Source organism: Drosophila yakuba, chromosome 2R (assembly GCF_016746365.2).
Source record: "Drosophila yakuba strain Tai18E2 chromosome 2R, Prin_Dyak_Tai18E2_2.1, whole genome shotgun sequence".
Lineage (NCBI taxonomy): Eukaryota > Metazoa > Arthropoda > Insecta > Diptera > Drosophilidae > Drosophila > Drosophila yakuba.
This window is the reverse complement of record NC_052528.2, coordinates 13,120,948-13,139,872: the sequence shown is the minus strand read 5'-3', so window position 1 is coordinate 13,139,872 and position 18,925 is coordinate 13,120,948. Positions and strand designations below refer to the sequence as shown.

General features: G+C 41.0%; 1 protein-coding gene and 1 long non-coding RNA gene across 2 annotated transcripts in view; both read left to right on the top strand.

Annotated features, from left to right (window-relative positions):
• The first annotated feature begins 269 nt into the window (after positions 1 to 269).
• On the top strand, positions 270 to 809 carry LOC120321103. The gene is made up of 2 exons (XR_005560657.2): positions 270 to 533; positions 607 to 809. It is a non-coding gene; the product is annotated as an uncharacterized LOC120321103 (long non-coding RNA).
• A 9,946-nt stretch (positions 810 to 10,755) lies between these two features.
• The window catches only part of LOC6530427, a 42,438-nt gene continuing 34,268 nt past the window's right edge, over positions 10,756 to 18,925 (top strand). The window contains exon 1 of the mRNA XM_002091307.4: positions 10,756 to 11,584. Coding sequence (XP_002091343.1) covers positions 11,116 to 11,584 — 469 coding nt within the window. The 5' untranslated portion in view covers positions 10,756 to 11,115. The remainder of the gene's footprint in view (positions 11,585 to 18,925) is intronic.

The following is an 18,925-nucleotide window of genomic DNA, read 5'->3' as shown; positions in this document are numbered from 1 at the left end:
CAAATTAGGCACATTCCTCAGCTCGGCTATTTATAGTGCTCTAGGGAATACTTTGAAGTGCTGATTTATGAAAGCATAGAGGTATAGGTTTGTATTTCAATTATTAGGGTATTTATTTATTTGTAAGATATTGTTCATGAGATATTACGCCTGGAATTCGACAATATGCTGGCACCTACTTCCTTATAAGCAGGAAACTCCTGCTGAGAGATGTATCTTTTTTCCACTTTCTCCGCTTTCTCCACATCAGCGGCATACTCTGTCACTTTCTCGGTTGCGCCTGACAAAACATGAAATTTAATATTTGTTGTCATGTTAGGGGAAAAAACATGGAAAATTTGAACATGATAAATGTTTTTTGGAGGGCACCCGAGCAACGCACATGCCGTGGAAAACTTCCTGAGCCCCAGCCCCGGATTTTTCCGCCACGTGGGTGTCGTTTTGCCTGCTGAGACATGGCACGGGGATTTGTCCGACAAAATAACAACAAAATAATAAAACCAGCAGCAGCGAAAGGAGAAGATGAACAGAGTGTTTGTGCCATTAACCCAGTTGTTGAATTTCCCTTTTTTTATATTTTATATTTTTTTCTTTTTTTTTCCTTAGACTTGCAACATCAAAGCGGCAGAGCGACAATGCCGACGCTGCCCAGATAGAAAAACTCAACGAGCTGCGGGACTTGCCCCGCTCGACGCTCGACATTCAAGTGCATGGCACAATTGCGGGCGCAGCGAAATAAAAACAAAAATATAAATAAAAGTGTGTATAAAATCCCGAGTGCAATAAAGACTGAAATACGAAATACAAAATACAAAATATATATTTACAATATATCCGCTGCCTTATGAAGTGGGTGTTGTGGGCGGCACTTTTCGGCTGGGTTGTTGCATCAGAAGAACCTTGACATGCAATCCAGAATCGAAAGTTTTTTTTCTCTATTTTTCGGTAGCTGAAAGGTTACAAATGCTGCCAGTTTTTTTTTAAATTAATTAACATCTTTATTTAATATTATTCAGGAACAGGTCAATTAAAGCCTTTAACCTAAATGTTGTCTTAAGTAAATAATCTCTTAATTATAAAATATAATTTGTTTTCATCTTAATATATAGGAATAGGTCAAATTTCGAGTAGTGAGGTTTCAGGTAAATAATATATTCATACTATCATCTTAGAAGCAGCCCAAAATGTCTTCTTTTGAGCCTGCGAATTGGGATAGCCCCCTGTAATCTCCGGGCGAGACGATTACGGTGGGCAGTTAGTCGATCGTTGTATCTGCTTGAGAAGAACGAGATTTGGTCTTCAACAAGGCTCAGGTTTAAATCATTGTGAAGCGTTTGGCCGCTAACGAACCAGTCACAGCCAGTGATTTGTCTTAATGTTTTGTTCTGGACGGTTTGGAATCGTTTTCGGTGGGACGCAGCCGCCACTCCCCAAATTTGGATGCCGTATCTCCAAGTAGGTGCGATAATTTGCTGATAAATCTGACGCTTGCATCTTAAAGGTAGTTTGCTTTTCTTATTTAGCATCCAGAATAGTTGGTTACGCTTTAGGTTGCACATTTTGACGACTCTGGCAATATGATCTCGGAAGGTTAGGCGTTTGTCCAGTGTGAGGCCTAGGTATTTCGCCTTAGTTGCTTGCTCTATGTCCACATTATTAATGTGTACCGCAGGAGTTGTTTTACGGCGTAACGTAAAGCAAACGTTTACGCATTTGCTTTCGTTAATTTTGATGTTGTTCGCCATGGCCCATTTCTCGAATTCGTTGAGATAAGTTTGCAGCATTTGTGACGACTCGGTCTCACTGTTCGAGGAGCTGAGAAAGCAGACGTCGTCAGCGAAGCTGGCCAGCAGCATTTTGCTGTTGTCATTGGTCATTTCATAATAGCTTGGCTTGGGGATGTCTGCTGTATAGATGGAGTAAAGTATCGGTCCTAAGACGCTTCCTTGAGGTACGCCAGCTGCAATGGCAACATTTACAGAGGTTGCGTCTCTGGACTGGACGCAAAACTCTCTGTTTGTGAGAAACGATCTGATGAGCTCAAACAGGTTGGCTGGCAGCGCTGTTTTGACTTTGGCTAGTAGTCCCGGGATCCAAACTCTATCAAATGCCTGTTGAATGTCGAGGAAGATTCCGTTGCAGTATTCTTTATGGTCATAGGCCTTCAGGATATGATTGACTACACGGTGCAGTTGCTCAATCGTACTGTGGCCAGCTCTGAATCCGAATTGGTGCATTGGGATAGTATTATTGTCTTCTAGATGTATTATAAGTCGGGAAGCTATCAGCCTTTCCATTACCTTCGATAAGGAGGGCAGGAGACTGATAGGCCGGTAGGAGCTTGGATCCTGTTCCGGCTTCCCTGGCTTTAGAATCATACTGATTCTAGCACTCTTCCATTTTTTGGGAAAGTATTGCACTCTAAGTATCGCTGCCAGTAAAAATGAAATCCATTTGCTTGTTCGTCTGACATTTCAATTGTTCGATTTATTAGGAAATATTTGTGTCGTGCTGAAACTGACTGTGTTGTTCACACGTCACCTAAAGCAAGGTGAATTCGAGCACAGGTAGTGTTTTTAGAATAATTTTACAAATACTATTTTATTTGTATAGATACACGTTCCTTTTCACAACATATGTACATAGACCAAGACAATGTGTTTTTAATGCTTCTAATGGCCTAAATGTTGGCATCTCCTTGACATTGCCGACCATTGTCCTACACACTCTTCTTCCTGTTTTGAACTTATTATGGATGACTGACACTCAACATGACAGATTCAATACCTAACTTCTAATTTTCCTGTACTTGTACTGTGTAGTAAAAATACATATAAATGTACCATTTTTAAAAAGAAGCAAGCTGCCAGATTTTGATTGGCTCTTGCCTCATTTTGTTCGCCATAAAATAAAAAACTAGCGTGTCTAATGAGCAATTCAGAAAGTTTTCATTTTCATTTTCTGCGCTCTTTGCTTTTTCCGCGCATTTTGCCTTTGGCTTTGCCGTGCCATCTTCACCACACAGAACCGCACTTAGACCTTCTTAAGTGACAACTTGAGAGTCAGCTGGAGGGGAGAAAAAATTTCCACTGCCCCACCCACTGCCACGCCCACTCCTTCGACGCCACCCGCCTTCCGTTTCGAGTCTCGGCTAATAGGCCTTGGTCTTGATGCAGCATTTTCCTCCGCTGGTCGGGGCGAAAATAGTTTTCCGCGCTTCGCCGTTGTTGTCTCAAGTATTTGAGTGAGTGATTCACGTCAACTGAGGCATGATTCTATAGAACTAAATGAGTTGTCGCTCTTATTCTGCTTATTTTCAGTTTTTTTTTCCTTTTTTCGTTTTTATTTTGTCTTTTCTGTGGGGGTGAATGGGGCTCTTTAGCCACAGTGGCACTCCGATTACGCGGAAAGAGAGCTAATTTACTAGTTTACTGTAAGCATAAGATTAGCTATGTATCGTAATAAAATGTAATATAATATTAAAATTATTTGGTAATATTTATTAATTAATTAATTAATTAATATCTGATGAAGAAATACTTTTTATATATGTAGTATGTTTTAAACTTACACTTAAATTTAAACATTTTTAGCCGAGGTTGTTGGCTGCAAAGGAGACTAACCCCTCAAATGTTTAATAATATGAAAATTCAACTTGTTGTGCATGCAAATATTCTCGCGTAATTTGTAGCTGCAGCTTATTAAATATTTGCCATATTTTCCATCCGTCCCCCAATTTTCCACCCGAGAACCGTTTGCATTACAAGCAGCGACAACTGCAGGAAAAGCATTTTGAAATATGCCATGGCAAAATCACGGCAATCGCGTAATTAGCCATTATCCAAGTTGTTGTTTCTGTGCAATTTCGAAGATATTTTTGTGCATGCACTCTGTATATTTAGCTCGATTCGGGAGCCCAAGTTCCTCTTTCGGCGTTCGCAGTCTTCCATGGATTATGCGAAATTCCTTGGAATTATATGGGGCGACAAGTAAATTGAGCGCACAGGCGGCGCCCCCTTCTCATTCTTTCCATCTCTGTCCTTCTTCTGTATAGTTCTCTTTCCCATTTGGCCTTCCTTTCACCTGCCACATGTCGCCTGCGAACAGTGTCCAAATATGCAATTGCCACATATGTATATATATGATCGTTTTAAATATATAAAAACATCATCTTATCATGTGTTAAGTAAAAGATTCAAATATTATTACTTGTACTGCGTAAATCTTTATCAATATTTAAAAACGCGATTTATTGCTGCTCTTGGCGAAATTCGGTGCCACTATGCCAGTCCTTGGGTTTTCCTTACTTTCCGTTGCCAGCTTTTCCCCGTTTTCCCCGCTTTCACCGCCTTTTCCTTCCTCCCTCGGCCTTTGCTTCCTTCTCGACCTGTGTCAACGGCAATTTTTGCATTTTAATTGCCTGACAGGCTAATTGCTGCCGTAGTTGTGGTAGTTGCTGTTGTTTTTTCTGCCAACTCGATTGTTGTTTCAGCACTTAGCCCGTTTCTCGAGCAGCCCACGGCCTAACTCTGCCATCTACCAATATGCTGGCCCATTCATTTGCCGAAGGATTCGAAAAGAAGGATGTGTGAGCCTTTTCGAGCAAACAGCAAAGCGGCAAGAACGGATGAAAAACATTGTCAGTGGAGCACACGGGCGTTGCTCTAATAACAAATGTTGTTTTGCCAACCAATCGCCCCCTGTCAGTGGCAAGTGCGATGAAATGCGTGCCGAAGGAACTGCAAAATATCCTGCCGGAATATCCTTTTTATTGTCCCCGACTTTCGCCGGAAGTCACGTGCTCGGCATCAGTGGCAGGCGGTGCCCCAGAAAGTTGCAAAATGATTTGGAACTATTTATTGAAAATTACCGAGTGAGTGCGTTCATTCCGCCGAATTACTTGTGGCAAAAATCGGAAAAATGTGCGAATGCCTGAAAATTTGTGGCGTTTGTGTCACACGAATGTAATAAGTGCAAGAAAAATTGGGTTTCTATTTGTTTTCGCTTTCACAGTCGAGTTCCAGTTGGAGTAACACGACTGCGGAATAATAAAAAGCAACTTAGTTTCATATATTTTATACATACTTGCATGTATAACTTCTATGTATAGTTTTAAGAACAAAATAATAAATAATAGCTCAACTCTTTGCTGTACAATTAACACTGGTACTATAGTAATATTTTCTTAAATAATACTTTTAACGCTTTTACAAACTTTTCTTGCTTAATATATAATTTCTACCACTTCATTAAAAAATCAGCAACAAGTCGGGTAAAAACTGCATGATAAGGACATTAAATTCTTCGAGCATAATGAAGAGCCTGGGAATCGTTTTAATAACGCTGAATTTAATATCCTGGCTCTGGCACAGGCAAAAAGGAGCAGTGCGTTGAAAAGCCGCGTTAAATGGCAAAGGAATGCCGTCCCTGTTGCTCCTGCAGGACGTGAATTTTAATGAAATGACGACTGATTTAAGAGGCGGCGGCTGCTGCCGCAGGACAGTGGGCGTGGCAACAGGTTTGAGTTACATTTTCATAGCACACTTTTCAGATGCGCAAAAATGCGTTATGCATGAGCACTTGGCGAGCGCAGGAAAGCAGAAAGAAAGCCAGAAGCTGACACAGTTAGGCATAAAATTATGACAGACAGGCGGTGGGAAAATGGGCGATGGAAAAACTGGTGGAAAAGCTGCAGTCAAGGGTGCGTGGCTGGGACTACATTTTAATGACTTCTACTTTGCCTCTTTAAATTTTCCATCCCTCACGCCGCCCCAAATTTATGCAATTAATGTTGCGCAAATGTTTGGAAATGCAATTCTCCATTTGGCATGCACTTTGACACAGCCGTCCGCAGCAAAAACGCCAACGACTGGAACCGAATGGCAGGCGAGTGCAGAGCGAAGCACCCAAATTAGCTTTTCGTTTTCCACATTTTTCCCAACCTCCCTACCTTCCTCCCTTTCCCCTGCCAACCCTACGAGTAACTACCATTTTCTAGCACTTTTTTGTTTTTGAGCGCCGAGCTCACACAAAGTAGTCAAATGCCATCGGGCATGAGCCAAGGAATTGCCAAAGTGACAGGCAGTAACAACAATTTGGCCAGGAGTGCGGGTCCGGATTGGATTAGACAGTGGCTACGTGACCCTGCGCTTTAATTAAGCGCAGTCGGAAAGTCGCCCCAAAGGAGGAGGCGGTGGCCAAGTGGGCGGTTCTGGCCATAAAAGTTAGAAAGGGGTTCAGAAGTGCACGCGTTGTCAAGGAAAACCCGACTAACTACGAGTTACTGCTCAGGAATTGTAGTTTCTAAGACTTCAAATGGAAAATCGCAAGCATCTGAAAGTAGGAGCCTTTCAGAAACTGAATATATTTGTATTAAATCAAAAGAAATAATATCATCATCACATCCAGAGAGCTCTGTTCAGTTCAACTTAATGATCACGGATAACGCAAGCTTCATTTTGCAAACTAATTTAACTTCTGCAGCTCTATTATTCAATAGAAATTAATACCTGGATGCCGGATTTTCATTTTGAATAGCCGCAGATAAGCCCATGAACACAGAGATCTAAGCCCAGCATCAAAACAATTTCCACACATTTATAATCAATTATAGGGAACCCAACAATACAATCATTGGCGAGGGCGAAATTTTGAAATTTTGACTTCCTTTGTCAGCCTCATTACGAGTACACCGCGTGCAAAATTAATTGAATCAGAGCGATGACAAAAGCCAACTGGGCGCTTAAATCGGGCCAATTGCAATTACCGCATAATTACTGCCAAATTTTAAATGCATTTTCAGTGTCACAACTGCAAGGACGAGGGCAACCCCAAAACCTAATTGAAATTATATAATTCGTGGCCAGACAATTGAAAAAAATAACAGCGAACAGCGAACAGCTCGTTGCTCGCTTACACAAATATGTATTTTTAATTGATTTGCAATGGATTTCTGCACAGGCAGCTAATAAAACGTGGCCACAGATCGAGTGACCGAAACTAAATGTTATTCCATTTAATTTGCATTCGACTGTAATATATCAATGGATTTCAGTTTGCTTACAGCAAGTGTGCGAGTGTTGCGTCATCAGCATACAAAAATTAAATTAAATGTTTCGTCATCATAAAAATGTTAGCGGAAATGTTTGACCAGCAAAGCAAAACAAAGGCTTGGGTAAACACTATTTATTTATATCATCTATGTATGTATATTTGCCTTTGGCTGACCGACGCCGAGGAACATAAATAATGCGCTAAGCCTTTGGAAACTGACAAATTTTTGGCGTTGCACTGGATTATGCGACTTAGAAGCGAATGATTTGTGGAATTAGAATGGGTGCCAAAGCATTTTTAATGAACTCGGGGACTTCCGCTTTTACCACGTTATATACACCGCATTTCTGATAAATTACCTACATGACGGAAATATTTTATTATTCAGTCTGTGGGAGAGGATTATAGATCTTAGATATTCATAGTTATTGCTCTTAAATGTAATTTTCTCACTTAGTGCCTAGTTATCGCATTGTTACCTTACATTCGAACGGCAAAAATAGCTAGTTTAACAAGCCAGTGCAGTTTGAGAATGGGAATGCATTGTGCCAGTTGCATTTTGAGTGAGCATCTGTCATGGATACCAAAACGCCGACCTGTTCGAAATGCAGTGCAGGAATTGAGCCAAAAGTCTGATGATTGGTGCTGACCAGATTGCAAAGTGGCCCAGAAATCAGAAGCCCCCAGCTGCAGTAGCAACACGCAGCATGCAGCATGCAACATGCAAATGCGTTGATCAATGTTTCAGAAAGACCTTTGAAGTATTTTGATTTTCTGATGGTATTTCTATACGCCCTTTTTTGTTCCTATGCATTGGATTTAAGATTCAGTGGAAATAAGAATATATGTGCAATGCATGCATAGTTTTTATGCAAATGTGCCACCAAAGCATCCACGCTTTCCAGGAGGAAGTGCATCCGACGCATGGCAGATGCATCAACAGTCGCTGCTGCTTGGCATTTTGGTTGCTTTGTGTTCGGCTTTCAATAAAAGCGACAACCGAACAGGTGAGGTTGTGCACATTTGGGGAGCCAACATTTTGGAGGGGGGAAATTGCATACATATGGATGTGCCATGGGGTCTACGTATCCTGTTTGTCTGCACCTCTACGTGTCTGTTTGGCAAATGCCAACTTTATTAGGAATTTTTGCCATTCGCTGGCTCATGAGGCGACCGTACAACATTTTTGGGTGGCCACATTTTCACATTTTCCACCAAATCCATCCGCTGTCCCTTCTGGTTCGTGTATTTGGGATTTTACTTTAGCTGAATGGATTATATTCGTATTGTGCCGACAAACAAACACAAATATCTTGTCTGTTCAGGTGGGAGGAAATGAGAGCGAAACTAAAAACCGGGGAAAACCAAGGAGAAAGATAGAGAGAGAGCACAAAGAAAATGAGCGGGGGAAAACTCATGCGCTGTGGAGTGGAGAAAATTTCCCATTGTTTTCTAAACAACATAAGTAAATGCCGATTTTATTGGAAACCCATATATTAAGTTATTGCTTTATTTAAAGAACTCTTTGAATATTTCTGTTGTTTGAGTAAACAATTTAATATTTAAACTTTAAAGCTGAAAAGAAAAGTTGAAATAAAATGTTCATACTAAATGAAATCTTTTTTTATTGCCTTATTTTATAATTAATCTAACAAATGTTTAGATGGTTTTGGAAATGAATATGTAAATATTTATTCTAAAACAAATATTCAAAAAATAATGCAAGTAATTTCCATAAATCGAGTACGACAATGGTAACTCTCAGTACAATGCTTCATAAACATTACCCAAAACGGGCATTAGCACCTCATTTGAATAGATTCCATTAGGGCTCGGATATTCGTGTTTGACGCACTTAACTAATGGCCCGGCGTTTAAAGCCCTATAAAAAGGCCCAAAGGACAGCTGAATACCTGGTACTGGCCATGTCTAAGACAAATGGCGGACTGTCCGGTTATAATTGACCGCAGGCGGTTGGAGACATGGCCAAGTGGTTGGGGCTCCACATTACCGTTGTGGTCGTCGTTCAAGTAGAATGGACAATTATTATTAACTGCAATAAATTTCACGCACGCACAATTTACATAGACTGGGAAAAATCAGGCACAGTAAATTTTGGTAACTGTGATAATATAAACATATAACGAATTCTATCCACGAAAAATGAATAATCATTTCATCATATAAAATATAAATATAAACTGCAGTTCCTAGCTAACGTTTAATACAGCTGAATAATGAAGATATATTATTTTGTACAACAAACATATAGAAAACATTTCATTCCTTTGAGTGCCGAGAAGAACTCAAGCGTATCGCAGGACACGATCTATAAAGACCACAGGACACGGACATTCGGTCAGAACACGTACAACTCATTTAAGTGCAACATAATTGTGTGTGCCCAAGTTTCGGGGAGCACCCACCTGAAGACTGCTCCTGCTCCTCACCGGGGGAGGGGGTGTAATTGCCACCGGGGGCACATGTCAATGGCAATTACCGGCACTGAGTTCAAGTGGAGTTCTGAAAGAATGTCGAAGCGAAGCGCACCGGACCGCTGACCACCCCCACACTAAATAAATCGATAGTTGTGGCCGTTGTGTTGCCATTAGCGTGTTGTTTAATTGAATTGTAGCAATTAAAGAGCTTCAATTGGTTTTAATCGGAAATTGTTCTCATTGTTCGAGCACAATGGTAAAAGTCGAGCTGTCGAACACACACACACACACACACACATGCTCGTTGATATATCAACTATAGTCGCAGATTGAGATAGATGTGCACACATACACACACACAAGCACACACACATCTACGTAAATAGTCGTCATTCACATAAGCCCGCCTCATTAACGCTGACATTCAGAAATGGCAGAAAGGAAATGTGCAATAAATGCGACTAAGCCTGTGGAAATCAACAGCGAAAACACCAACAGCAACAGCAGCGGTGGAGTGGTGCGGAAAAGCACCACACAAGCCACGGTAATCACAGGGGGTTAATCGCAGTCGGGGGTTAAGCCAACAATGGGAGTTCAACTAACGCGCATCTGGGGAAATGTCAAGTGTTCGGCGGCAGTCAAATTCGTAGTCTCGTAGGGATTTTCGAATGTCTCTCTCTGAATTGCGTAACTAAAGGTTAAAACCTGTCAACATAGTAATTAAACTCGAATGAAACATAATACAGCGTAAAACCTGCTATTATTAACATTTCAAGAAGAGAGATATTATAAGTTCGTTCGTAGATACATTATTAATATTATAGTAATACTTAAATGCTCTGGTGCGTACATTTATGTTTAAAAACTTTATATTAATTTCGTCTAGATTGCAATGCAAATGTATCACATTCCTCTAATTATTATTAATTAATAATATTTTACCTTCTTCATAATTAAATGTTAGTCCAGCTATTAACAGAGCGGTAAAAGTTAACATAAAGCTTAACATTAACCCAGTGGCTCTAAAAAAATGTCCTTAGGCAACAACAGTTAGCTAAGCGCTCAACAGGCTGTTTCTTTCTTTTTTCACCGCCTCAACAACAGTTGGACGATAAGAATTTCCCCAACACGGAAATTTCTATACTCTCTCTCTCCGCCAAAGGACGGTTCATTTTCTCCCGCATTTCCGCACTCTCTCTCAATTTCTGCAGTGCTCCAAAGTTGCGCTCTCTCAGCGTGGCCCATGTTTTCATTGCCTGCCGCAACATTTGCTCAGTCCGCGACGAACTCTCAACGCGGGCGGTTGTTCTGAATCTGTGGCAAGTTCTTGCTCAAACTCGCACCCATATCGAATTTATTGAGCTTGCTGCCCGCCAAAAGTCCAAAAAGTGAAGAAAACGCAGAGCGCACAAAGTTGGAGAAACCAAAAATAAATATGTGAATGCCGCGAGTGTGTGTGTGCGTTTATTTTTAAGCGACGGCCCGAAGGCAAATGTGAAGTGTAAGCGGCAAACAAAAAAAAAAAAAAATAAGAAAAAAAAAGTAAAGAGCGAGAAATATAAATTATATCAAAACAAAAATAGCCGCCAAAAGGCAAGCGAATTAGCACGCAACATTTGACGAAATGGGAGCGACACCGAAAACAGACTTTCCGGCCCACTGGCTGCTGTGCATCCTCCTGGCTCTCGGCTCCATATCCTCGAAAGCGAGTGCCGTCAGTTCATATGGCGCCTCCTTCATCTCGAACCCATCCATATACGCATACAGTGTCGAAAATCAGGCGGAACAACACGAGTCCAGGGACAACAGCATCAAGTTTGCCGCCGAGCACGGCAATCTGAATTCAAATTCCAATCTGAATCGCAATTACTACTTCACCGATGATCCCAGTCCCGTTCCGAATCTGAATCTGAATCTGAATCCGACTGCCTCGCTGGCCACGCCCCCTGCCACCCAGCCCGCCCCCCAGACGGGCTGCACCCTGGACCGGCTGGCCGTCTACAAGGTGGTCCTGCACACCTACTGGACCCGGGAGCTCTTCCCCAAGCACTATCCCGACTGGCGACCCACCGCCCAGTGGACCAAGACATTAGGTGAGTGCTCCACGCAACAGCACTAAAACTCTTCTGAAATTTCAGAACATTTCACACAAATAAGTGCAAACTGTTGTAAGCTTGTGTATTGAGTAACAGGATCCCTAAATGCAGTAAAATGCAGTTAAATGAGTTGCATCCATTAGATTCTTTTGTATCTCCAGTGGTGTGTTTGCTTCAATCTTCGTTGGTATTCTTTAAATAACCACTAATGAAAACTCAACAGGCAAGCAGAAGCTTTTTAGCCTTATAAATCAATTTACGTTTAATTTAAAGTCTAGTTGATGTGCCCTAAAATTTAAACCTTTTATTAAAATGTTGAATATATATTTTTTGCAATTTGCACTTAATTGGAATTTCAGCAGACATGCAGCATCAATTTTCGGGAAAATATTTTGCGATTTTAAATTTGTATAAATTCGTTCAAACAAGCCAATCCAAACCAATTTGGCCCAGTGCCCCAACCAAAATGGGTCAAAACATTGTGTGTCCTGTGTCCCACTCCAGTTATTACTCAATCGTTGAGATGGGGATAAGGATCTCATAATTTGTGCCAGCTCAGCAACCAGGCACAAATGGCCACTGACTAATTTGTCACAATGCCTTAGCTTACCTCTCTCGCAATTTGTCAGACATGCATGCATATGTACACAGATATATGGGCATCTACATACGTAAGGAAAATAAATCGAAAAGCAATTTCTCAGCAAGTTGGCTAAACATTTTCGGTTCGTTTTGGTATTTTGGGTTAAATCAGTGGGGGCTGCTTGGTTGGGGTTGGAAAATGCCTTTGGCCGCATTGGCGTGTCGCTTGTCTTATCAATGTTTTTGCAGATTTAGCTGTCGATTTATAGCACACAAACACACACACAACGCACACACACACACACATTGGCAGCTCGCAGGATATTCAGACGACCCAGTGAGACAAGTAAATCTGACAGCTAAACAACCAAAGCCTGGCCCACATGCACGGCCAAATAAAAAAGGATAAGCAGGAAGCGGAAAAGCGGAAGGATGGAGCCTAAGAAATGCGATTTGTACGTGCTTATGCGCGATGTGCTGGTCTCAGCGCAAAACGAGAAATTGGATAAAGTTGTTCAATATAAATAAGAGAGCGAAAGGACCTGCCAGCACACAGCTCATTCTTATCCTGCCACATCCTAAATCCGCAGCGGAATTCCCATTTTTGATGTTTTGATTTTAAAGCTTATCGGTGGGAAAAAAAGGCTCTGTATCTCATATGAGTAATTAAATGGGCATTACGAGCTATACATCTCTGGGCCATAAACTTCATTCTTTCCCTGGTTGTTTATAGTGTCGTCTGGCTTATTTATAGTTTTTCCTCTTGCGGCAGGCAGTCTGCCACAGTGCGTATGCGTGATTTATGTGAGCTCTGCACTTGTGCTTATACTTGCATAAAATATAGCGAAAAGGACTAGTGCCCGTACTTTATCGTAAACTACACTAGGTTTTGCTATCCAGGCAAGTGTTTTTGTTGCTAAACACTTAAAATGCAGTACGTTTACTTTGCAGAAAGAAAACTCAACACAAAACAGAGTTACCCCAGAAGAATCCTTGATATAGGGTGAATTATTTTTTAGATACTTCTTTTTAATAGGATAAAGACAAATAAGTGTAAACTTTTTAGAGATAGCTAATATTTGATGTAGTTGCTATCCAAGGAGTTAACATGGTTTTGCCTTAGAACAAGCTCATCAAATACCTAAATATAATATATATATGACACATTTTGCAGAACACTATGCATTTCACATTAAATATGAACCAATGCCCCCGGACACAATATCCTTCTCGGAATTCCAGAATTCCTGCTACTCTTGTCACTTGCGTCTCAACTTGTTTCCCCTGATAGCCGTTTAGTCCTGGCCAGCGGCACATCCGAAGCTGGTCTGATACTCCCTTAGTCCGAGACGGAGTCCTGGCCCAATCCGGAATGCCATTTGGCATTAAAATTCAGGCAGCAGAGCGGGGCAAAAGGATAGCAAAAAAGCTTAGCAATGCACTTCGACTTGGGGCGGTGGAAAATCGTAGTCGAAGTGGGCGGATTGGGGGGCAATGGCTTCCTGCCTGTCATATCCTGTTTATATATAATTTTCAGTGCGCAACTCTAACATCCGTTACATTTCAACTGGTTGGAGGCGGCATAGCAAAGAAAGAACTAGGAGCAGCAGCAAAAAAGGATATACAGTATATATATGGAGGTCCTTTTGTTTTTGCTGTCGAAGGAGGTTCGCAGCGCAAAATTTATTATGAATGTTCAAAAACAAGCAGCGACAGCGATTGCGATTGCAACGCGAGGGAAATGCACTGCCCGTCTTTTGTGCCAAGTCGCCCCCAATGTCCTGCCGTATCCTTTATGGCTGCCTGGACCCCAATGCCCATTCTCACTGCATTTCCCATTCGAGTTAGCTCCTCCTCGGCGAGTTGTTAAATTTCATTTGGCCGCTGCCCCGGCGACTGTTGTCGCTGTTTTTATCGCAAATTGAAACCGAAATAAAGTTTGCCTCCTGCTGAATATTTGTTTTAGTCCTGCCATTTTTTCCAGCCCACTCTTTGCGCCTTGTCACCGTTTTTGTTTGGCCCAAAACGAAACACACTCGCCGAAGGAAGCAGTTTCGCAACAGTTTTATGCTTTTTTGTTTGCTGATAGTTCGGTTTTGGTACTCGGTTCGTTTCTGTTTTTGCCATTTTTATTGCTTGTCGGGGTTTTTGTTGAGTCAATTCTCGAGCGTTTTGCAAGCCAAAATGAAATGTTGCACTCTGGCAAGTTGCATTTGAAATGACTGCCACGGCAAACGGCCTCGAGGCACTGAAAGAAACATTGCGATTTCTAAGACAATAACTTTATGGTTTCATCTTAATTGTTGCAATTAATTGGTGCTCTGTCTCAACAGCAATGGTTTTTCATTGGATGATTATCTTAATAGATCTTTTAAAAGCTAGGAATGTTTTATGAATTCTTCTTAAGCTTGCCTATATTCGTTTATTAAAGCAATAACCATACAAATTTAAGATTTGTGTGGCTACTGTTGCTCCTTCCACTTCTGAGTTAGCAAATATTTCTCGCAGTGCCTGAATATACGATTTACCAGCCCGGGTTTCAGTTGTTTAGGCCAATGGCTTTTACCGGCTAGATTGCCAAAATTAATTGGCCTACAAATAAAGAGGGAAGTTGATTGAATTTCGGAGATGGTCGCAAGGTAGCTGGTAGCTGCGATAATCCCCCGCCCCACTGATCCGTTGTCAATGCCACTTTACGACCCACCACCACCCACCGCACAGTATTCCGCCCCTCGAAGTGTTCGCAATTTGTGCCGCATAACTTGCGGCCCATTGTCCAGAGTCCAGAGTCCTGGCGTGTCCTTGCGGCTCTCAGCTCGTTAATTGCCACGTCCATTGGGGCAATTATCCTGGCTGCTGCTTTCGCCGCTGCCCATTTGTTTTTGACTGCGGCGGCAGGACGTGCGTGCTTTTGTAGTTGGTGTTAAATACTTTCGCCTGCGGCACTTTCACGCCTCGCATTTTATTGTTGCTCTCTGCCTAATTTTTGACTTTCTTTCTGCTCTTCTGACTAAATAAATTATCGAGCAACAAACGGCGCTTAAATGTTTGCTGCATACATTTAACATGAGCCAAGTACTTCACTCTGCCGCATATTTAATGCATATCCCCACAGACAAGCATACGGAAACAGCCAGCAAAACATTGAGGGGCCTTTTTATTTCATTTTCCAACAAACTTTAAATGTTTGTAATTTTTTGTTTTTTTTTTTTTGTTCAAGCACATGGGGAAAAGGGAGAGCATAAGGCGCATGTTCAAGCCGAAAATATCGTATGATAAGAATGGCAACTACGGTTGGGGATTATTTCCCAGGAGCATTTATGTGGGGGCTTTTGACTGCTAAGCTAATGGGAAATCCGTGTAAGAAATGGAAAATGTTTTAATCGGCAGACTTGTATTTTCAACACACATATGTATATATTCAAATTATTTTAAAAAGAAACTCCCAATATATGTGCCATTAGTTTAGGCCAAACAACTGATACCGTAAACCCCATTAGATAAACTGTTTGTGCACCCAGATTTCGGCTTAAACCATTTCGGATTTGTTCAATGCGCAATTTTTTCGGTTGGGGACTGCTTCGCCTTTATAAGTCCGGAGTCAAGCATTAAGAATTCATAACACAAAGCAAGAAAAGCTCCTGGCAGAGCCGTAGATCTTAAAACTGCTGCTGACAACGCAATTTCCTTGCGTCTGGCGCTCTTCAGTCTGTTCCTCAGCTGAAGCATGAGTACATTAATAATAAATGTAAATACCTTTTCTCATTTTACCTGGTCGTTTTTTTTTTTGCAGAGGGGAGCAGTGTTTTTCCGAGTTCTTTCCGACCACTTGCAGCTACTTAGTGCCGGCTAAAGCTTAAAGTGTCGTAATTAAGAGCAGCCAATGCTTCCCAAATGTTGTGCTTTCCTCACTGAGAAATCCAGATTTCCCCCTGGATGTAAAATGAGAAGCGGTAGCTCTTTTACATGGCTAAAATCACGGCAAACAAAATTTTCGCTGGCTCACTTTCCCAGCTCAGGCGTTTTCCATTTTTCCCGCATTTACTTGCATGAATAAATTTCGTCTGCATGTCCTTTTACGTTCGTCCTGCCCCACCCGCTTTCAGTTCTTTCCTTTGTATACATTGTGCCTTGTCAAATTCATATCATTATTCATTCATACATGATTAGACAACGCAAGAGAACACGAGAGAAGACAAGAAAACCGTGCCCAGGTTTTGTATTACACAGAGAGTGAAAGTTTTCCAGTGGGCTGTTGCCAAGGGTAGGGAAATGGCAATGGTAAAATGGGAAAATCCTTATCCTTGAGCCGGGGCAATAGCATGAACCCACCGAGTCAGACAGGCGTGGCATTGGCAAATGGAAATTAATGAATGAAATTTGATATAATGTCAGGTTCGGCTCCCCCAAGCTACCACAGTTTTCAGTGTTTTTTTTTGGACTAAAGTAAAGACTTTAACAATGTTGGCGCGATATTAAATGCTGTACAGCAGATTGCGCTTAAGCCCATTTTAATTATTTATACGCCGCGCATTAAAATTACATTATATTTATATTATTCGCGGTGCGTTACATATATGAATCAATTGAACAACGTATGCTTGGTGGGTTAAAAACAAAAAAAAGTCCGAAATAAGGACATATTTCACCTCGGCTAATAAGCAATCAATTGCACAATTTGTTTCATGTTTTTATTGCGTTCGTTTTAATTAATATTATTGTAAGGAAACCCGAATAAGATTAATTCAACTTAAATTAAAACACAATTGTTTTGAATTACCATAATCCTAATTGGCCAAAACATGTTTCCCCTCGATTGGCCGTGTTTATGAATATTTATTTACCAAATTGCTTTGATCTAGTTTTCCTATTGTTGCACGTATTGTTTTGTTTTAAATTTTTTTCCATGTGCAAAGAGAAAATCATGTTAAATGCTTAAATGATTAAAATGTAAATGTGCTTGAAAATACACCAGTAAAGTTTGTTGACTTTTTGCATGATGGAAATTAATTGTCAAATAATACAGCGTTTTTATTCAAGCGAAATACCCTCACAAAAAAGAGGTAATTTGCTATTACATTTTTAATGCGTTTTTTAGCTCGTTACAAATTTGAGAAATGCATAAATTCCATGATAAATATACGTTTTAAGTTTTAATTAAAAACATATACTAAAAGTGACCAAGTCTATTAATCGAGCATATTTAAGTCTTCGGTTCCAAACGAGTAACCTTTGCGCACTTTTTCATTGCGTATCTTGCATGACAAATCGGAAGGTAATAAAATCTGCAATTGGAAATTGCGAAATTCCGGTTAAATGTATTTGCCGACCGCTTCACTCATTTACATATAGTTTGCCCTGCCAAACGCAATATTTGTGCAGTTTATTTATCTTATTGTGGCTGCATTTTTTGCATTTGTCAGCTCAAATGACTGCCTTTTGATTTATGTTTGCATGCGGCAGCATGAACAAAATCAATATTAAATAAACATTCAGAAATGTAGAATTAAAACCAAGCGACGCTGAAAAGTAGGCAACGCAAATTGGGGCAGCAAATCGAGATCCTAATTAAGTGTGCCACATAAATCAGTGGCGCCCCCCGAAAGAAATCCGCTCATTAATAATGCATTTGCATGGAAATGTGTAAGCGATATGATCACAAAACCCTTCAACTCAAATTTATGGTCTGTGCAAACGCAAAGAGGGAGATTTTTGAAAAATTTACCTTGCGGTTACTTTTTGCTTGTATGTCTGTGTGCCACCCAACTGACACCCAACTGCTAATGGCAGCCTAATTATGCCGAGGATGGGCGAAAGTGGGCGGGAAAAGGGACTTCCTCTGTTGCAAAAGGGTTTCCCGTCTGGCTCGTAAATTTTCCCCCTTTTACCTGCAGCTTTAAGACGCACACACACACCTTTTTTGGTCTACATAAATCTTTTCTGCCAGGTGGCTGAACCCTGCGCCGTTTTTCCAAACAGAGTTGTCTCTTTCCAGACAAGCGGCAGACAATATGCGTGCCCCTTTTCCCTTTTCCCACATCGCATTTCCCATTTTCCCCATGCCAGCGGAAAACAGCACCGAAATCGGAAACGCGTCGCACAAAACTTTGTTTGTCTGTATTTATGTCTGCGTAATGTGCTGGGAATCGTGGGTGCGCCATTTCATAGGTGGGCGGAATTTTTGTTTGTGGTGTGCCCGTGAGTGTTTTACTTTTCTTGCTGCGCGTCTGGGTTTTCTTTTGAGGCTTTCCCTCGCGGACTTCCCCCGACAGCTCCAAAAGTCTGGCGTCTCTTTTTCTTGAAGAATGTGAACAAATTATAGACGCATTCTGTGATTTATATCACTGGAAAGTAGGTATTTCCACTCTGCGCTGAACTTTGAAATCATTAAACAGGGAATGTGGGGAATTTCATGGCAATGAAATTAGAAAGCATGCCATAAAATTGAATGTAAATTGTTTGGCGACATCATATACATAGGATGATTTATACGTTATATAATAGGTATTCGTTCTTCGAATTTATTTTGAAGTACGCCTATGTTTTACTTTATCTATAACAATATAGAGCTTCTGCTGAATATGTGTTTGAATTCCACATGTCACACAAGTTAGACCAGTTTATTTCATTTATGTCCTATGCTTTCTAAGCCAAAGGCAACGTGTGACATTTATCTATTTTGTCTGACAGGACATCACGCGTGTATTGTTATCCTTTAGATTGTATCTCTTCCCCTGGCCAACCGAATACAGACAA